Below are 22971 nucleotides of genomic sequence, written 5' to 3'. Positions count from 1 at the left end.
TTAATGGCCAAGTTTCATGAACTAGGTCCATATACTTTCTAAGTTATGCGGTCATTTCAAAAACTTAACCTTCAGTTAAGATTTGGTGTTGACGCTGCCGCCGTCAGAAAAGCGGCGCCTATAGTCTCACTCTGCTGTGCAGGTGAGACAAAAAAATTTGGGGGGGGGAGTTCAGTCTCCTTATAGAATCGCACCTGACAATATTGTATTATTTGGCCAAATGGCTATCATGCAGACTATTGTATTATAAAAACATTATACCTATTGTACAATGCCTATAAATAACTTGTTGGACATGAGCAAATGGGAGGCTGAATGTCAAACCATTGCACACGTACCTTCCAAAATTACTGTCCATAATGTACAGATGCAATACGCATAGGGCTTACTGGCTGAAAGCGCATTACTGCTGCAGTACAGATGCACAATGGAGGGTCTTTGCTTTTTGCTAAGTTCAACAAAGGAAACAAAATGACTGTATTTTCGCTCATTTCCGAGGCATTGTACAACACGAATAGCGAATACTAGTACTCTTATTCAGGCAATGGAAAAAACACTCTATTCAACTCAGCTATGTCTCAAAGAGCATCTTTCTCTCACCTGACAAACCTTGCACTATCGCACTCATGCATATTTTATATTGATCTCCTTTTCATAGTTTGTGATTTACAAAAGAATGATCTTTTTAAAGGACAAGTCAAACCAAAAAAAAGTTTATTTGTATAAAATGAGAAAAATACAAGAAGCATGACACTAAAAATTTTCCATCAAAATCGGATGTAAAATAAGAAAGTTATGACATTTTAAAGTTTGCTTAACTTCACAAAACAGTTATATGCACATCCTGGTCGGTATGCAAATGAGGAACCTGATGACATCATCCAGCCACTTCTGTATTTTTTATTACATGAAATATTCTAATCTTCTTTTGTATTTTATTATATGAAATATTTTAATTTTCTCCTCATTGTCAAGTGAAACAATGATTAATTCCTCCCTGAACATGTTAAATTAGCATTGTTCACTACTATATGGTTCAGTCAAGTAGATCCCTATTATCAAATCTGTAAAAAATGAAATATTGCAGAATTCAAACAATAACAAGCAAAAGAAATAGTGAGGGACATTATCGTCTGTCTCATTTGCATGTCACTGAGTTGTACAACATAACACTTTTGTAAAAACATAAGCGAAATTTTGAATGTCATAACTTTCTTATTTTACATCCGATTTGGATGAAATATTCAGTGTTATGCTAATATGCTACATGTAGTTTGATTTTTCTCTATTCAAATCAACATTTTTCTGGGGTGGACTTGACCTTTACATAGTTGACATTAACACATGTTTTCTATTACTCTTGACCTCAGATCAATAGAAATACTGTTTGTTTTTTCATCCGTTGCACTAATGGTTTTTCATACAATTATGATAAAATGCATTCATAGAATCCAATCAGAAAGAAATCAACATCATACCATGTAGTAACTAGACAAGAATATTTAATCATGTTGTTCCTCCAAGTGTCTATGGAATTTCATTTCAAACTTCTTTTCGTTAATACTAATGACTTTAAAAAAAGAAATAATCCCAAAAGTCAAAAAAATATATATACACAATAAGGAGAAAATAAAGGACCATCATTGTTCAAGAGTGAACATGATAATTAAAAAATGAGTGATGAGTCATGCAGAGCTGTAAAATAAATACCCCTATCAAAGAAAAAGAGATGAATGTAAGTTTCAGAACACTTGTTTAAATAGTTTCATAAAAAACCTAAACTATGTCCTTTGTACTTCAACTTCAAACTTAAAATAAATCAGATTTTTACATGAAGGCAGATATATCACTGGGGTGTTCTTAAATTTATTTAAATCATGGCTTCATTATGATTGATATGCAATCAAAGGGCACAACCTTTTTTTCTTTACAAAGATTTTAGAATTCAAAATTTACATGCAATTTGCAATATAGCTTTGTTCTACATGATCACATCCAATATTGATATTAGATTTTCTAAACAAGGATATTTTTTCAAATAACCGTAGCCCCTAATTTTATGTATGGAAATGAGGACAATTTCATTGAAAATAGGACATAAACCACTGTTTGCCATAGGGGTGTGTTGTCAAAATTATCAATAATTAATAGACCAGGGCTCCGTAACAATGATTATCAATTAATGGTATGCTTGATTTTCATGATTGATTGTACAATGTAGTCAATGCAATCAATTTTAGAAAATGTTCTACCATCATTGCTAAGATTTGTGTTATGGGCCCAATATCAGAAATACCTCATGTAAGTATGTTCAAAATTACCTTTCCTTTCATTAGGATAGGCAGATTTCAATTAAGATATTAGGTAAGCATGCCTGACATACTGTATAAGGATGCAGAGATTGCATAGACCAGGTGACTAGAATAGCACATCACTGAACAGTTTATGAAGGCAGTGGTAGCACCAGGGGGGGGGGGGGGGGCATTTGCTCCCCAGTCATAATCATCGCCCCCCCTCACAAAAAAAAGAAAACAGAAAAAAATATAGTAAATGCTGTCATAAGCATCCTACTTAAGCTGTAAAGTGCTCCAAAACATAATAACAGTCGCTGTTGATTAGATAAATAAATGATCTCTTCGATAGGATAACATGAGGCTTGAAAATCCAGTGTTTTGAGTCAATATGCTTCTTGCGATTAGTTTTCATTATTTTAGCAAGATACACATCCTACATATTCAGTTGAAACTACGCGCTTACATAAATTCTTTTTAGTAAGACTCTGTTAATGATTAAAAAAAGTGCTTAGAAAGTCCAGTTATTATCTCAGGATATTTAAAAAATTTCAGCTCGCGCTTTGTTCGCATTATTCATTTGGTGAGATATCATCTTCATGACCCACTGCGAACAGGCTTAACAGGTCACTTTTCAAGTCAGTAGGGCCTACATTAAAAATTTTAGCTTGCATTCCGCACACGATTTTGTGAAACAGACAAAATATGTTGTGTCCGGCTTTGTCCCCCAAAAAGTTCTTTTGTTCCCACTTGCCTCCACAGTTTCAAAATCTTGGTGCCGCCACTATATGATGGTATTTGTTGCATTTCTACTTTGAATGCATTAGCATGTTGCTACTTGGCAAACTCTTTCTTAGTTGCTTATGGATGCATTCTTGCTTTCCAGTGTATCTAATGAAGAGCACACTTCAAGATAATGTTTTGTTTATTCATTGAATAAACAAAAAATTAAACTTGGTGCTTTTCTCATTGAATATCACACCACCATGCCACTTGATATCAAATGACCCTCTTCTGATCATGCACAGAATGGAACTACGAACTGGTCTAATGGGTAACAAATTTATACAAGAACATGGAATGGTCAAATGTTGTTGTTCTTGGACCAGAATATGAAAAAGCATCATTTTCTAAATCAAATTTTGTGGAGTTGAACATATTTGTGTGGTCCCAAGACAGTTGACTATGGTAGAGTCATTGTCAAAGGATATTAGGTCAGCGCTAAGGTACTCATGCACTGATGCGATTATACATCTACATCTTAATTTGCAATGCCATACATCTCTTTCAATTCAGTATTTTCTCAGTTTTTTAGCATATTACACTGTACATGAATATCATTACACACATTTGAATTATGTACATTAAATGAATTATAATTTAGGAAAGGACTGATTATCATAATGCTGTAAATGTCACATCAACCAAGTATGTTCTGACCCCCCCCCCCCCCCCCTTCCCACTGCATTCAGCCATGATCAGTTAAGAAAATTCAGTCAACCCTTCAGTATATACATGTATAGTATATCATCGATTCTTGCTCTGTATTTTTTTTTTCATCAAGAACTAAAAGATGCAAAGACAGGGTGTAACACATTACTTATGTAAGACAAATAATGCAGACAGAACACAGTGACAAAACAATTGCTGCTGAATCACAAAACCTTGTTTCTTCATTGCTGATGAAAAACTCACTTTTTTGCTTAAAAAGTTCTCTAATCCCAGGACATGAAGTCATTAATATATGTTAGGTCAGACTATAAGGCAGTCACATGATTCCATCCTACTAAACTTTACACTCGGGGAAGATACAAGGTTCTGTTACACTTGCAGCAATATTACTCTTATACATGTACATTGGCAATTAAAAAACCTCCCAAGATGGATGTCATCTCATCAGAAAGCAAGTCCAGGTTTTCATTTTTATTAAAAGTTTTTTGTGATGCACAACTCCACAATTCCAAACTCCCCTAAAACAGGGACACTGCTCCATAAAGGTGACAACTCTCTACCAAACCTGAGATGGATGTCATCCAAACGAATGCAACAGCTTCCAAAATGTAACCTAAAGTTACCAACACCTCTCAGTTTGTGCATACAGGACAATGTTCTCTTGGTGTTAAAAGATGTGACAAAGTTCTACTTGCTCCAACATCAAAACGGAATTTATGAGGATCTAAGCGATGAAATCAAGAGGGCGATTGAAGCCTCCTCTCCTGTTCATGTACTGCCTGTTATGAAGATAAAAATACAGCAACATCCATTTAAAGATACCATACTTTCGTTATTAAATAATCAGTGAATATACAGGTACATATATACAGAGAGAAAAAAAGAGAGAGACAGAGAGAAGTAATGCAATCTTCAGACTATTGCCCAAGATCACTGTCACTCTCATAAATGAGCAATGTACATGTACAGAGTTCATCCATGAAACAATTCTAAAATTCTTCACATCTAAAAAAAGTAAATTAATCGCAAAAATTATCCATATGCATGAATATGAACTCTTTGAGTTTTGAAATTCAAACCTGTGACCATTAATCTGATCAGATCATCGTTACTCACATAAGCACAGTTTGAAGTTGATACATGAAAACCTCCATGACCTTTGGTATTTGACCTTGTGACCCCCGAATCTACCCCCTCCCTTAGGTACACATGGTTCTTTAAACTCTGACCTTGATACCCCCAAGAACTAACAAGGGATCTGTTACATGAAGGTTGGATATTAATCTGCCTATCAAGACCATTCTTTGCATATCTTGCTCACAATACTGACCAGAAACTAATTAGAATTGAGTTTTCATATTCCCAATCTATCACAATCCTTTGTAGTAGAGGGACATAATAAACCTTTCATCTAAATCACAGAAACGATAATGGGCTGGACGACCTAAAACAATGCCTCAGGCATCGTCAAAATGAGGAGGAGGAAGAGGAGGAGGAGGAAAGAGGAAGAGGAGGGAGGACGAGGAGGAAGGAGGAGGAAAGAGGGAGGAGGAATTAGGAGGAAGGAGGAGGAAGGAGGAGGAGAAGGGGGAAGAGGTAGAGGAAGAGGAGGAGGGAGAGGAGGAAGGAGGAAGAAGAGGAAGGAGGTGGAGGAATAAGGAGAAAGGAGGAAGAGAGGGGAAGAGGAGGGGGGAAGAGGAGGAGGGAGGAGAAAGGAGGAAGAGGAATTAGGAGGAGAAAGGAGGTGGAGAAATTTGAGGAGGGGGGAGGAGAGAAGTAAGGAGGATAAATGCAATGAAAATGGAAGGAAAAATAATGAGCAGAAGGTGGAAGAGTACAGTATAGTATAAAACTTTGCTTTATAATAAGACTTACCTGTACTTCCTCTTTGTTTGTATGTTAGCTGCAAATGCGTTACTTGCACCATCTACATGTTTACCCTGTGAACATAAACAAACGTTTACCCTGTGAAAATAAAGAAACAGGATAGGATGACCATGTTTTTATCACAGATGTTCATTGAATTGACAGATTTGCAACATGTTTTATTGTGGATTTCAACAAAAAAATTTCTAGGAAAAGTTCATAATCAAGGAATATTCAAGCAAGTGTGAAACTGCAAATTCAGATGAAAATTCAGTGTTCAAGTAGCAAGTAGCTGATGCGTGAAATTAAGTGGAAACCTGAAATGTCATAACTTTCTTTATATGGATTTTGGTAATGTTTTCAGTGTTGTGGATTCACAATTTGATTTTCGCTTTTTATTCATATGAACTTTAGAACATGTACCATACATGCATCAACTGAGAATTCAATCACTGAATTCTCAGTCAAAATTACTCTTTATCTGGTTCAATGCATTTATTCCTGGGTCTGAAAACCAGATTTGTGTGTTAAAACCAGTGTAATAAGCATTGGGAAACTGGGTTCGTGATAATATACTGACACCATAAAAGCACTAAGAAAACCTGCCGTTAATAGTTGCATTGTTTATTCTAAGGATCCAACCAATTATTATTCTGTCCACCAAGGTCCTGTTTTATAAAGAGATCTCTGTAACTATGGTAACCATTCCAGCAAGTGCCATGGGTAACATGGCTCAGAACCATTATCTCAGGCATAGGGCTCAGATGGTTTAGCAAGTTTGCGCCTAACAGGTTGCTTGGAATGCTATGAATCCAGTGACCGGGTAATAATAAATGTGAAGCACTTTGAACAGTCGCAGATTGATAAAGCGCTATATAAATGCCAATTATTATTAATATGTCAAATTTTTTAAACTCACCTTGGTGGTATCAAATGCTGCAAAACCCATGACTTTCATCATCTCAATCTCATCCTCTGTCATGTCCTCCAACTTTTTCTCTGAAATGAACACCACAAGATATAAAACATGCTAAATGCAACAACCGGCACAACTTGCACAATTAACATGCATTGTTTTAACATGTCTTCATAATGAAAAGTAACAGGATTCAACCTGCATGTCCTCAGCCCTAAAAAGGGGGATTTCACACCATTTTGTCATATAAGGGTGCTTATAGCTAATAGAAAAAAAACTACCCAGGCCTCTGTAACACTTTCTTCACCTTAGGATGTGCATGTATGTCTATTCTTATGCTTCATGAAATTTTTGTTGGACTTTATAGCAGAGTAATTAGTATTTTAACTCAGGTAGTAAATGAGGCATAACACAGGCTAAAATTAAAAACTGATTTTATTGCATATACCTTAATGAATTTAATTCAATAAAGTGAAAGAGGATCAGGACCCAATCTTACAAAGAGATATGATTGAACTGTTCTACCTCAGCTACATTAAAATCCATCAATGTCATAATTTTTACTACAGGAAATTTGCAAAATGTCCTTTGTAAATAAAGAAAGAAGCACAATGAATTTTCAAGAAATCAATGAAGGTATGAAGATACATCTTATCTAGAAAATATTTAGCAAAAACATGAAATTAGAAATTGACGCTGCTGGCTTTCCATAGTTGTGGTTGATCAAATCAATCGCAACTCTTTGTAAGATGAGGCCCTGGTAATACCCACAAATAAGGTTACGTGAAACTTACTGGTGTTCAACTTATGCAAGCTTACTATTTATAAATTACTATAAAATGATTCCACAAGAAGTCACTCTCCTAGAATTTCAATTTTTAATATCTTGGCAGTGCATTGATACTGGTTTAATCCATGATAGAAATGATTTCCTATCTTCCACTTACCATCAATTTCTGGCTTTTCCTGTTCATAACTCCGTCCTCTGCTAGGCCCAGGTCTCTCCGGTGTTCTGCAGAAGAAGGATCACAGAATTATATTTTTAGTAAAAGAACTGATATCAGTACAAAAACACAAACAGAATTTTGAGATGCATAGGTGCATTCTGAAAAAAAAGGATAACATAATTACATTCACTGATTCTTGTGGTGCCAACTTAGCAACTTTAAAATCACTATGAAAAATGCTCAAAGGTATTCATACCAATATTTGGATGAAAAACTTTGCCTTTAATGCACACAATTTCTGCAAGTATTAACAATCAAGTTTATCTTTTAAAAGTCAATAAAAAACTCAGAATTAGAGAGAGATAATCCAACCTGACAATGTGTCTGACTATAAGGAATTAGAAAGTTATAAATCATTAACAAACCAGCATTTGATTAAAACCAAATCACACAGTGCAATAAAGCAGATATTTTCAATAGAAAGCCTTTCAAATCAAGGTTGACCGTTATCATACCAGGTCGTAGACATTTAGAACTGAAAAGTGCTGCATAGTTTATGTAATTCAACTTCTGTGAAATAGATCTACATTGAAACCAGAGAATGCTCAAGATCACCAACACAAAGAAGCACATGCTTTATTATGACTCTGATAAATATCTGTCTACCTAATAAAACTTATTTTACCACTCAGCAATTACTATTCTTCTACCAAAATAATTGTAACACACATTGGCACTTCATTCTATAGTTACATAACCAAACACATGGGTGACAATTTGTTTGTTTTTCTAACATTCATACACATTTCATGATCGTTACCACTACATGTTTAATTGAAATACTGAGATTACAGAACTTACTCGCTCCTTCTTCTCCTCCTTGGTGATGGAGTCCGGGATCTTCTCCTCCTTGGCGACCTTGATCTTGACCTAAAGCAAAGGGAAAGCAGAAAACACTATCAACTAGGTCAGAGCTGCCAACCTGAAAAAGTACATTTCAGAAATTTAAAGGATGAAAATCAGTATTTTCAAAGAAATAACATACATGTAGGGCAACACATTAAAACTGAAACATCATAAGAAATTAGCACTTTGCATGAAACCATCAGTATTCTTTTTTATTATTATTATTTGTTTGGCGTCACCTGTGCGTGGGACGCGAAAAGCGAACTGAATCACTATGACCCGCAGGTCTCTCCTCCCGATATAACTGATTGGGGGGAATGCAGGTGGACCACTACACCGGGGTTTCCCCCTACTCTTATACGAATAGTGCAGTGGGTTCTTAACGTGCAAAGGTGGTGACTCTCCACTACACGGGGCCTCCATTTAACGTCCTATCCGAGGGACGGAGTGTTTTCCATTGTAACATAGCCTGCATCTACGAAACATGGGAGAGACGTTTACACACAACGCACTGGCTTCAGTCATCCGCCCAGGGTGGACTCGAACCCACGATCTTTGGTTCGACGGGCAGACGCGTTACCGACTGAGCCAACACCGCTCTCATTTGTAGGAACTCAATACTGAAAGTCAGTACTAGTTAGCAGCTCTGCTTAGTGGCTACTCAACAAAGCAATACCCATAGGCTTCATACAGGAACAGCTAGGTAGTCAATTGGTCAAGTTCATAATAATGAAAATATAACAAAGTAACCATTGCTTGATAACAGTTAATGATAGTTAGCATTTGTATATTCAGATTAATCAAGTGTATACTACTATTTGGGGGCTTCCTCATAAAGTTGATCCTAATTGATATATATGTATGACTTCTCCCACATCTTCATACAACTGGGTCATGCAACATAATGATTAGCGATCAATCGTACGATTGACTCTCATGTTTAATTGTGCATTTTAAACAAACGCAATCAAAGAATTTTTATGATTGCTAAACTTTGTGTTACGGGTCCAAGGTGATATTCTTGTGCCAAATGACCCCTACATGTATGTAGCTGATTAAACACTAACAGATCATCAGTCATTTGCAAAGGTGTTTATAAGTTAGAAACAGCTTTATGAAACACCACCATGGGCCCCATAACACAAAATGTAGCAATCGATCACAATGTCAATGGTAGATTTATTTATGATGCCTATGAAGAGTAGATAGCACTTACTTAATCTACAAATATCAGTCACCTTCCAACATAAACCAGCCACCCCAAGTGCACGTTTTTACAAACAAAATTGGTTGTATTACAGTCCGACCTTTCTTATCCGGACACGTTGGGACTGGCACCAATCCGGATCAGGGATTTATCCGGATCTGGGAGACCCAATATTAAATACACGCAGCTGCGCTGCTGGCTGCCTCCCCAGGCGAACGGCGGTACCTACATGTTATCTATTGTAGTGGGTGCACAGACAGTATTCACTGCAGTGTCAGTGCAAACTATATGCTGTATTTTTACGGAAATGAAATCGATCAATGGCTAAAACTGTTGGATAATTCACCTGCTAAAATGATTGAGGTATACATCGAGCATACCTCGAAAAAAAAGAGAATGACTCGATAAAACTAAGTTTTACAATTAGATCATCGCGGCGGGTATCGCAGCTTCGCAATGTCAGCCATTGTTACACTGACAGTAGGCTTAAACATGATAGATGGTGCTATCAGTATTGAGGCCTAACTTTAGCTAGCAAGACATGTGTTGTTTTTCCCGGGAAGCCAAAAGAGAAACGTGATGAAATTTTTGCGCTGCGCCCTGATTTACTGGAAATTATCATGCCTAAGTTCTCTCGGTGATTTGGGTGACATATTTTCATGAAAAATAATTTTGTTGTAGGTAGACTAAATTGGAAAATATATGTAATCAAAGTGAGTTTGCATATAGGATTGAGTTTAGATTAAAATCTCCTCACATACTAGATTGAATTAAAGAAAAAGAAAACTTGGCGAGTGTGCGTCCGGATAATAGAGAGATCCGGATAAGGGGAGGCCGGATAAGAGAGGTCGTACTGTACTTCAAAATTTTTCTTTGCTTCAATTTTAATTTCATTTTCTATTTGTTCCATTGCTTTTGCAACATGTACCTATTTTCCTGCTGAAAGAATGAACTGAAACTAGCTACAAAAATTGGCAACAATTACTGTGTTTACACTTAATCGGCTTTTGGTTCTGAACCAAAAGCCGATGCAGAATCAGCTTTTGGTTTATCTTGCAATGCGTTTACAGGCTGTTACAGCTCGTGGTTCAGAACCGCGAGCCGATGCAAAAATCTGAAATGATACGCACACCAACAATATATGTCATAATAAAGATAACGCTGGATCTGTGCGCTTACAATTACGTCACAATGGTAAAGTAAATGAAATGCGCACCAATTGCCGATGCAGAATCTGCTCTCTGTTTACATGTAGTAAAAAAGCTGATTCTGCATCGGCTCGCGGTTCAGAACCACGAGCCGATGCAAAAGCCGATTAAGTGTAAACACGGTATAATGCCAGATGCTTGTGTGGATGATTTGTCTCTATATTCAGTATATAACCTGAATACAGCAAAGTTGATACAGCAAAGAGATCATGCCAACTTACCAAGCCATGACAGACACGATTTGACATTACATGATTGCAAAGAAAACTATACCCATTCCTTCTCCTGTATTTTTTCGAAGTATGTACATAAGAGAAATTTTACAAAGAGACCAAAATTTTGATCTTGTACAATGTTTGTTTTTTTCTCCATCAGGATACTGTATTCCTGTATTAATAGCAGAGTTCTCCCAGGCCCAGTGACACAATGGCGAACAACGATCATAAAACAATTTTTGCAATCAATTTGCATTGAAAACAATGTGCAATTAACTTTGGAAATCAAATGTGCGTTCAATCACTGGTTTGTATTTCTGGCCCCTACGTGTATGTCCTGGGGGTGTTTCACAAAGATGCTGACGCATAAATGAAATGCATCGCCCCATCTTATTGATAAATATGCAGTAGTGCTCTTCCTTTTGGCATGATCTGATCAATGTGGTCATGTGTTTTATACCGTGCGCAAGTAGGCATTTAAGTGCGACTCTAATTCATCTTTGTGAAACCCCCTCCTGTACCTCAAACTGCAGCCAATCCCAAACCAGCTGACAATACTTAAATAGCTTGAAGAAAAAAAGCTGTAATGCTAAAGTCAAACCAACGACACCAAATCTTGACCAATCAAAGCTTCTGTGTTTTCCAATGACATACCACTGGTAAATTTGGAGTTGGTTATGCCATTGTGACTGTGGCATCAATGTGTTCCTGTCTTACCTTGATCTCCTATACCTCCGTACAGGTGATCTTGATCTTGAGCGACGTCTCTCTGTGAATAAAAGAAAATAGTGTTTGTTTAGTATGCTAATTGTTGGAAGAAAGCAGCAGGTCTAATTCCCTGGGGAAGATGGCTGAGAGGGTGGGGGGTACTCTGGTAAAAGACTCAGGTTTTACGAAAGTAAACAACTTTTAGTGTAACTATTGTACCAACTATTGAATTTTAAATGCTTAAATACAAGATCAATGACTTATTCAACTACAGTACCGTGAGCCCACATTTCCAAAAAAATTATCAAACCAGATGTAGATCAAATACATGTTTAGAAATGGACTGCAAAATCCATACAAATAAAAATAAACCAATTTTACATGTACATATATACAGGCTTTAAGACTTGCCATGGGTGGATTTCTATAATGGACGATAATAAGGTTGATGACATTTCATAATAATCAGAATTAGGCCAAAAAGAGAAATTAGTTGGTTATACAATAAGAGCATTTAAAAATCTGGATTTATTAATTTTTCCCCATTATTTGTTAATACAAACACAAAATATAAATAACAGAAAAGATTATTAAATAACAGAAAAGATTATTAAATAACAGAAAAGATTATTAAATATAAATAACAGAAAAGATTATTTATGAAAGAACTATTTTTATAAAAGAACTATTAATTTTCTCAAATCAAATAATATACTTTCAAATTCCCAATTTGGATTTAGGGAAAAGCATAGCACTACACATGCATTATTGAGTTTCATTGAAAAAGCGGCACATTCAATCGATAAATCTTCTCATTTAATTGGTTTGTTCCTGGACTTCTCCAAGGCCTTCGACACCATTAATCATGATATTTTACTAAACAAATTACTGTAGGAGCTGTTATTTTCGCGGGGGTTTTATTTTCGCGGATTTCGCGAATTGCCGATCGGCCGCGAATTTAACAACACGCGAAAATATTGACACATTTCTTAGACAGTGCCAATGCCCCCAACAGCAAAGCTTTGCTATTGAAAACATCCTGCATATTGAGAAAGATATGCACCTCTATATGTACAAAAAATATGCTTAGAAAGTACAGTTAGTGATTCAAAAAGTTAGCTAGAATTTCACTTTTTTTTAATTTCTCAAACAAAATCAGGGCCTAAACTATTTTCTAACATTATTTTATCAATATTTATACACTCACTGTAATATTAAAATGTATTTTCCATGAAACAATTTGATTTTATTGTCATCTGATTGACTCTATACACACGTATTGGTAGCTATTTGCATACTCATTAATATTCATAAGTCACATGACCATAATTTTGAAGGTGAACATTCTGTTCACAAAATTCCACAATTTTGCACTTTTTACCAACTTTTTGAAAAATGAATCGAACCAAACACAAATTCCAAAGATTGCTTAACCCTATAGATCCTGTGGCATGATGAATTTTTAGATCTAAAGGTTAAAAAAGTGAAATATAAGCCACTTTTTCCACAATTTGTAACTGTTTTTACAGGGACATATTTATGTACAAAAGACATATCAGCATGGTGACTTTGAGGAGTGTAGATTTGCACATGAATTGCACTAGTTTTGCTTCTTTGAAATGCTGTGGAAATGTATCTACATCTTCCGATCGCGAATTGAACAACCCGCGAAAATGTCGGGACCCCCGCGATTCGCGAAAAATTCTGTACGCGAAAATAACAGCTTTTACAGCACATCATTATGGAGTGTGTGGGAAGGCCTTGGAGTGGTTCAGGAGCTACCTCTTGAATAGGAAGCAATATGTCTTTTTAAACGGATGCAATTCTCAACTGAAAAAAATAATTGTGGAGTTCCACAGGGTAGTCTTTTAGGCCCAATTTTGTTTATAGTTTATATTAATGATTTTTGTAGATCATCAGATGTTCTTTCTTTCATTCTCTTTGCGGACGACTCTAACTTATTTTTTTCACATAAAAATCCTCTTCACCTTGCTAATACAATCAACTCTGAACTAAAAAAAGTCACCCAATGGATAAGAGCAAATAAATTGTCAATAAATTTACAAAAAACAAAATATATGTTGTTTAGCAACTCTATTAATACACTTCCTGTTGATATTATTTTGGATGGTACTCCCTTGGAAAATGTATCCCATATTAAGTTTCTTGGAATAACAGTCGATAATAAGCTCTCATGGAAATTCCACATAGATAACATATGTAAAACTATTTCACGCAACATTGGTATAATTAACAAGCTTAAATTTTGTTTGCCATTATCGTCCCTGCTTACATTATATTCATCCCTTATATTACCTTAAATTATGGAATTTTAGCGTGGGGCAACACACATCAATCACTCTTAGACAAATTACTCCTATTACAAAAGAAGTCTCTTCGTGTCATATGTCACAAAGCATATTTGTCTCATACTGACCCATTATTTTTGGAACATAAAATATTGAAAATTAAAGACTTGTATTTGTTCAATCTCGGTCAGTTTATGTACAATTATAACAATAACAACCTCCCAAATGTATTTCATTCAATGTTTCCAAAAAATTAATCCATTCATAACTATCCAACAAGGCGATTGGGTGAATTCCATTTACCACTTCTAAGAACTTTGCTGGCTCAGAACACATTTATATATGAGGGACCGAAGTTATGGAACTCACTTCATAATGATATAAGAACTGCAAAATCTTTGAACTCTTTTAAGACTAAATTCAAATTATCTCTATTAAAATCTTATAATGTATCCTCAAATTAAATCTTATTCATCATCTCTGTCAAGAGGCTAGTCATCATTTTTACTATAAAGACTATAATTAAAACATAAATCATCCCTTTTTTTAATTGAAAAAAATCCTTCCCAATTGTGCTCGGTTTTTAATCTATTTGTGTCTATCCTCTCATCTTTTTTCTCTTTCCTGTCCGCTTATCCGCCTTCCTACCGCTTATTTATTTACGGCATCAATCACATTTTTCGCGCATTTTATTCTTTCCAGGTCATTCTATATATTTTTTTCTCCTGGGCAGTTCCATAAAATAGTAAACCTTTTGGTCAAAATTTCAAAATCCTACAAACAGAACAAATTAGGTATCACTTGAAAGCTAAGACACTGAAATGCATAAATCTGAAAGAAATAATTTCAAACAATGTATCGTTTCATTCTGGTAAGGCATTGAAGTCACCATAGCAACAAACTAAAATGTTCCTTATTTTAAAAGGTCAAGTTTGCAACAAGTTTTAAACCTTTTAAAAGCTTTGAAATGATCAAAGTTGAATGTTGTCCAAGTTGTTATTATGTCAGGTTTCTAAAAAATAAGTTAGGTTTTTCTATTTTTCTTATATTTTTTTAAACCAAATATATTAAAAGCAGGCACTTTCAAATGTACGTCCGACCCCCTTTCACATACACTTTTTTTCTTACAAGCAAAACAAAAGCAGATAAATTTTCCCAAAGTCAGATGCAAAGCAAGCTTGGTTTGTTTAATATATACACCAGAAGGTAGCTCACCACTAGTCCAGGATTTCAAGTTAAGTGGGGGTCGGACGTACAACATTTTTGTACTTCCGACCCCCTGTACGTCCAACCCCTTTGAAACTTTTTATTTATGAAGTTATCTTTCACTGCTCAGATGTTTTTTGCAAAAGTTTAATATCATAACATCTTTTACTCTTATCAATCTTTAAAAATTGAATACAAATTTCAATTTCAATCTAGTTTAAAATGGCCTTTTTGGATTTTTTTTTTACCCAACAAATACTGGGGGCAAAATTCACCTCCATCTTTAATATTTTGTGTGATAGTCCTTTAACACACTTTGATATGGCTGTATAGTTTTGTTGGTTTTTTCATTGAAGTCTTGCACAAGTTTTGAGACCAATTTCACAAAGAATACCACACATTTTTGACAATATGTAGATTTTCAAATGATGATATCATCTTCAAGAAATGGTGATTTATTTGTGTTTTGTGTGCATATTAAACGGAAACTGCCTTCTTTCATCTCAAATTATCACACAACTTAATGAATTTAGTGTTAATTATGACTGAATAATAGCCTGCAGGAAATTAAAAAAGAAAATCAAAATCAAAAACCTACAAATACATGAGAAATTTAATAAACAAAGAAGTTCCATATAAAAGAAGAAATTGCCCCTTCCCTCAATCTCAGGTACAGCAATTGCCCCTCTATGGGAAATAGATCTGCCCATTTGCTATAATGGTACATGGATGTCTAGACTATTCTACTTTTGCCTATAGGGGTGTAAGTTATGAAAATGTGAAGGGTTATTCATTTAATTTTGACTTGTTCTCATTTCTTTATTTCTGCATCAACCTTGTTCAAACTTAGTACAAATGATCCTTGGTTGATACCATGTGTGTGTTGATGAGGTCAAATGTCATCTAGGGGTCAAAAGGTCAAAAAATAAGAGGCCATTCAGTCATTTTTGACAGATTTTGTTTAAATCATTTTTTTGTTTGCATCAATATTGTTCAAACTTGAAACAGAAAATCAGTGGGTAATACAATTATTTGGTTGATGAAGATGATAATTTCTAAGGTTATTTAGGGGTCAAAGGTCACTTTTGCTCATTTTGTTATTTCAAGGTCAATTGTTCAAGCTTTCTAGGGGTCAAAAGTTTAACTTTCGATACCAGTAGTTTTTTATGTGTATTGTATTCAAATGTATTCAAACTTGGAACAAATTTTCAGTGGGTAGTACCACATATTTGTTAAAGAGGATGGAGAGGTCAAATGTCATCTAGGTGTAAAAATGTCAAATGATATATATATATATATATATATATTTCTGCATTGATTTTGCCCAAACTTGGAACAAAACAATCAGTGGGAAAAATTACATGTGTTCTTGAGGATGGAGAGATCAAAGGTTATCTAGGGGTCAAAAGGTCATATTGCATGTTTTGTTAATTGTAACATCAGGGAAGACTCATGATTCATAACCCACCTTGTTCAAACAAAGTTTGTAACAGGACAAGTTTTTTAATGTTGAAGAAATTCTTTGTCATGTCTTTTGCAAACCATTAAAAAAGATACATTTTGCTTGAAGTTTAACAGTAAAAAATATCCTGCATTGTGTGAATAGTTAAGTTGTTTCATTATTGATGTGATCTAAAAATGTAGATATCAAAATGGAAACAGTTTAAACCCACTGACTCATTTGTAATAGATATGAGGAGCATCTTGCGTGACTGTGAGAAAAATCAGTATGGGGGTCGGACGTACACTGTCTGAATGCATGTCATCTTTAATCAAGCATAACTCTTCACCAGCATCAAATTCATTTGTTAATTCTGTCTTATGTGAAAGACAACTAACCAAACAATATGTATATTTAAAAAATCCAGTTTAGAATGCCTATGTTTTGTGTAACTGATCTTCAAAAGGGGTCGGATGTACAGTGTGCAAATATCTTGCACAATGTACGTCCGACCCTTTCAAAGTGTACGTCCGACCCCAAATAGATCAGCCTGTAACTAAAACAAGGCAATGCCTATCAATTTCTTTGCTTCATTTCTCTTAAGATTCATCCTTTAGCTAACAGCTCATATTACAATTTTAGTACCTGCATCACAAAAATCACAGAGATTTTGACATGAACTCTAAAAGCATAAAACCTGCTTTCGTCTGATGTACGTCCGACCCCTCACATTTTTGCCCATATTTTCTATTCTTCATATTGCAGCCTATTCCTGTCATGGTGTCATGATAACCTAGGTCACATGTCATGATATACAAAAAAAAAAATCACTGCTATCAAATCAAAGGAGATACAGCTCTTAAATGTGTCCGAATGTACGTCCGACCTTTATGGAATGACCCTCCTTTTATACACATTGAATCCAGTTTGCTTGAGTCCACGATGGCATGTGTTCTATCTACGTTTAGCAGCACCCATCCATCTTCTCAGGGCATTCTCCCCTTTCTCTTTTCTTTTTTTTGGGGGGTGGGAAGGGTGGATATATTTTTGGATATATTTTAGGACGGTTTGTTTTGTCCTATACAAACTATATTTTTTGATATCTTCGTATTTTATATTTTGTAAGTATTATTTCTCTCTCATTTATTTTTTTTTTCTCATTTGATTACATATGTCTGCATTTGTACTCTGTTAATGGTTTTGTTATGTATTTTTGAGGGGCCCACATTGTACAAGCATTGCTTTTTAGTGGATCCCTCCATTTCCATCTTAATTTAATTTCTAAATTGAAAAATAGTATACTTATTTAAAACCTCCAATGTGTTGCCCAAATCGTGTAAGTTTTTTTTCACAACATATGTATTATTATTTTTGTTTCTTTGCAATGGATACAAATACTTATTTTTATATATATGGTATACAATTTGTTTTTGTTTGATGGAAGTGAAATAAATAAAATTGAAATTGAAACCTAATCTAAATTGTATTTGTAAGCTTCAGTTTTTGAATGCAACATTTTAATGGATTTTAGTTGTGGATTGACAAAAAAAAATAGATGAATGACCCTATTACAATACATAAGGTTGGTCAGTTGAGGACAGTCAGACAATTTTTTTTTTTTTGGGGGGGGGCCAATGATATACAGATATAATGTTACTATTCTTCTTCACAGAATTTAATACATTGCCATTATAGCATCTACACATTTTCTACTCAATTGAGGGCATCATCATTCATTACCTGTAAATCTCCTGCGTCTATCCACATCTCTGTCTCTATCTCTGTCTCCTCGATCTCTATCTCTAGGTGAAAATGACCTTGAACGTCTCCTCTCTAGGGTGAAAAAACACAGTGTATAAATGAAATTTCAATGTACTAAGCTTGCATGGGCAAATCTACAAACTATGAGACACCCCTTTTATGTTTCAAATGACATTATTTTAAAGGTAAAGGGTATTGCATACTGCATTGACTTTGGTGGTCACTTGTAGTAAAGAGGGCCCTGGGAATAATTTCATGAAGCTAACTCCAAGACAGTTGTATCTTTGTTGGCCACCTTCCGGAGATATCAGCTTGCCAACAAGTTCATTTCATAAAACCATGACAGATATCAAATACAATAACATGTACAACAAAATGTTACAGAAATAGTCTTACTCATGATGCTTCCCCTTTACATTTGCCGACGAAGAAAATGCTGCACAGTTTTTGGCCAATATTGTGTCATTTCTGTTGAGCAAGTGATAGTCTACCATAATATTGGGTTCTCAATAATTGAATTTTTAATTTATGAGCCTCCAAACATGTATCCGAAAATGCTGACTCAGATGCTGAATGCAATGACCTCGTGAGCGAGAACAGGTTGTTAAATCTATTTGCAATTTCGTGTAATTGAAGTGTTGCATGCATTGTGCCTGTGATTTTCTTTTGCACGGCGGCATGTTACGAATGTATGGACTATGGGTACATGGGTGGCCTTTCTCTTCAAAATCCCCGAATTATATGTAAAGTGAATGGGTGTGCAGACATGGAGCAGCATTTTTTGTTCAATCTGAAAATGACTACATGTAGCTAAGGTTTTTTTCCAGGAAAATCATACATTTCTCTCAATTTTCGACACACATACATGTACGAGTTTGATCACAGTTACAATGTAAAGCCTAAATTCAGATTTAGATCTAGATTTACTAATATTAAAGGAGCATTATCAACTGATTTTTTGTGTGAAATCAAAATAGACAATGATTAATTTAAAGGGGAATGAAACTTTTGGAACAAATAGGCTTGTGTAGAAACAGAAAAATCAACGAATAAGAATAAAGAAAGTTTGAGAAAAATCGGACAAATAGTGAGAAAGTTATGAGCATTTGAATATTGCAATCACTAATGCTGTGCTATGGAGATCCTCACATTGGCAATGCAACAAGGATGTGTGATGTCACTGATGAACAACTTTCCCTTGGCCTTGGCTTTGGTGGACTATAATTATACCCTCAAAATGTCTCTTTTTGCTTTTTCTTATGATACAACCTCTTTATCCATGATGTATCCTTAAAAAATATGTAATACATGTACATGCCCTCATGTAGACAGAACACATGACTTATGGATAGATGTGATAAAAGAGGCAATTCTAGTGAAATATATACTTAAGGAATGGGGAGAGTTGTATTAGTCTTGAGGACGCAATGATGATGATTTTTTTAGAGATGTCATATACTTCTTCATCATTGACGTCTTGACACTCTCTCCATAGTGTCTTCAGCGAAGGACCAAAACAAAGATGGATTCCCCAAAAAAATCCATCTTTTTAAACCGAAGTCACTAGATGTTTGTTAATTTTATTAATTCTTACACCTTCCTACGCCTAATGCGTAGGAAGGTTTTAAATATTACTTTTAAAAATGTAAAAAAAATGAAGATTTCTTACCTAACTGATGCCGCGTAGACCCCTCGTTCCACATGTAAACAACGGAAATACAATAGCGTCGACCCTTGAACCGCTGATGTATGACGTACTTCCGGAAAGCAATGCCGTCTTAACGAACAATTTAGAGATAAAAAATCTTATTTAACAAATATAAAAATTTATTTCGTGATCTTAAATAATTTATATATTTATATAAATTATTTATGATCACGAAATAAATTTTTATATTTGTTAAATAAGATTTTTTATCTCTAAATTGTTCGTTAAGACGGCATTGCTTTCCGGAAGTACGTCATACATAAGCGGTTCAAGGGTCGACGCTATTGTATTTCCGTTGTTTACATGTGGAACGAGGGGTCTACGCGGCATCAGTTAGGTAAGAAATCTTCATTTTTTTTACATTTTTAAAAGTAATATTTAAAACCTTCCTACGCATTAGGCGTAGGAAGGTGTAAGAATTAATAAAATTAACAAACATCTAGTGACTTCGGTTTAAAAAGATGGATTTTTGGGGGGAATCCATCTTTGTTTTGGTCCTTCGCTGAAGACACTATGGAGAGAGTGTCAAGACGTCAATGATGAAGAAGTATATGACATCTCTAAAAAAATCATCATCATTGCGTCCTCAAGACTAGAGTTGTATGATGGGGTGTCCAAACTTCGCGCACTTTTCAAAAATATTCATCAGGCTTAATTTTGTCCACAAATTATTGATAATTTATACAAAACCAATTCAAGAAATAGTTACCACATTGACGGCAAGATCGTAAAATATAAAATCATGGACGAAAATGTAAAGTAGGTCACCGGGTTTCGCCGGTATCGCGATCTCAAAATTCTATTCCGATCGGCGAATGCGGGCTGTGCTGGAAAACCGTTCAGAAAAAGTGTGACCTAACTTCGCGCACCAAAGCTTTTGTGGAGATTTAAACTAAGACTCAAGCTCAAAAAGTGAAATATTTATATCAGATTGATGGCAAAATGCTATGGAATCGGTTAGTACCACATTTAACTCACATTTTTTATGATTTCTGCTTGTAAAATGGTGATATCGTGATGCTTGTTGCTTTCTTCAAAACGGGCGCTAACGGTGAAAATTTTGCCGATCTTTTGCCAATATTTTCATGAATAGGACTAATCCTAAAGAAACTTTCAGCGAAGGGTAATTTTAGGTCGCTTTTCACATTGATGATGTCAGATTTTAAGGATATTGGCAAGTTTTGGAGATAATGACCGTCCGCGAAGTTTGGACACGCGCGAAGTTTGGACTCACTGCCATATATGACATATTTAAAAAAATCATCATCATTGCGTCCTCAAGACTAGCCAGCGCCCGCGGTCCGAGTTGTCCCGTGCCCGTGGATCGAGTTGTGCCCGATTCCACTCGTGCGTGGTACACGGTACCGGTACCGTCCGTAGGCACTCACACATTGTACGAGGTTAGTATGTACTAACCTCGTACAATAGACTGTGTTTGACCCTGGATTTCGAAGTAGTCGGCAAACATCGCTTCATTGCTGAAGTAATATTTGCCGAAGCTCCTTCTCGCTACGCCCCGGGGCTCTTGCCGGTAAGTAGCAAGAGTTTTTTTAATATAAAATAATAATAAAATAATAATCCGATAAAAAAAAGCACATTTTGCTTACCTCGGCCTCGAAAGTGACTTCGCTTGTCTCTTCCACGGAAATACAAGGAAGCCCGTTGGTGGCGCTAATAATTTCACAACCTTGATTCAGCTCCTCGGTAATTTTAAAACTGTATCTAAATTCTTTGAATGCGCAATCCTCATGATTAATTTACTAATTATGGGCACCAATTAATGAAATGCCTTCAAAAAACATAATTAATGATTATTATTGGTGATGACAACACTCATTTGCATTAATTTAAAAAGATGACTGATAAAAAAAAATGAAAATAATATACGTGCCTGGAAAGAAACCAGCAGTACAAGCTTTGACGAACGTCAATAATACGTATACGGTGTACCAAAGTCTATACAATGAAAAGATTGGACACTTCACGGACTTTGCGTAATGCCTTGCGTCGATATGCGTGTAAAATAGTGTAGGTGCCTATTCTTTCCCTTGTCGTGTCTTTGATATGAATATAAATCGCGCGCCCTCTTCAGGAGAAAATTGATATCAACGCTGTCTAATTTCTATCTCCGTAAAATCTTCACTAAAGATCAAGAAAATATACATATTTTTAGAAAGAAACTTCAAGGAGAAGTCACGGAAGGATCTAAATGATTCGGTAAGTGTCATAGCAGGATGTTGAATGTTTATTTAAACAAAATATTTTATGTGGGCAAAAGCCCACTGTATTTTCGAAGTGTAGTGGTGTGTCGCGTGCGTATGACTGATAATCCTTCACTCGCGAGACGATATGAACCCATGGGTGCGTCCGTAGGTACACACGCGAAGTTTCGACTCACTCGCCATATTCAACTACAGGAAACTACGTGTATTTAAGCGCAGTATAAAGTGTTAAGCAGCATTAAAATTTTACCTCTCCTTCTCGGTGATCGAGACCTACTTCTGCTCCTACCCATATTCTTATTTTTCACGGAAAATCCTTCTGCAACTAGTATTCTAGGCCTAGGGCTAGGCCTCAGAGTCGAACAACGATCAAACACTCGATCGCAATATCGCCGAATATATGCGAACCAACGAACGTAGAGGGCAGCAACACACAAGCGTGTTGCTCTAAGGAAGGTCAACTCCGCTCGAATTTTGTGACCATTCTAAAAAATAAGGGGGACTTTTCGGAAATTTGTCGAGTTGATTTTTTTTCATTTGTTAATTTTTAATATTTTTAATGAACAATTATTAGGTCGGTTATTCTAGGTAGAAATATTACAAATATT

At 35.4% G+C, this 22971-nt stretch overlaps 1 protein-coding gene across 2 annotated transcripts; it reads right to left on the bottom strand.

Annotated features, from left to right (window-relative positions):
- Positions 1 to 1485: 1485 nt before the first annotated feature.
- Positions 1486 to 22754, bottom strand: LOC121424870 (U4/U6.U5 small nuclear ribonucleoprotein 27 kDa protein-like). Of its 2 annotated transcripts, XM_041620708.1 has the most exons (8): positions 22614 to 22754; positions 18413 to 18505; positions 11726 to 11777; positions 8334 to 8402; positions 7473 to 7537; positions 6529 to 6608; positions 5619 to 5683; positions 1486 to 4522 (listed from the first exon to the last, which is right to left on the bottom strand). In XM_041620708.1, the coding sequence occupies exons 1-8, from the start codon at positions 22654 to 22656 to the stop codon at positions 4468 to 4470; spliced, it is 522 nt and encodes a 173-aa protein (XP_041476642.1). In that variant the 5' UTR covers positions 22657 to 22754; the 3' UTR covers positions 1486 to 4467. The 2 variants fall into 2 exon arrangements, with proteins under 2 accessions (XP_041476642.1, XP_041476643.1); XM_041620709.1 differs by lacking the exon at positions 1486 to 4522 and having other exon boundaries at positions 5639 to 5708.
- Positions 22755 to 22971: the final 217 nt, after the last annotated feature.

This window comes from Lytechinus variegatus, chromosome 12 (genome assembly GCF_018143015.1).
Source record: "Lytechinus variegatus isolate NC3 chromosome 12, Lvar_3.0, whole genome shotgun sequence".
In the NCBI taxonomy this organism is placed as follows: Eukaryota; Metazoa; Echinodermata; class Echinoidea; order Temnopleuroida; family Toxopneustidae; genus Lytechinus; species Lytechinus variegatus.
This window is presented reverse-complemented; position numbering and strand designations above follow the sequence as displayed.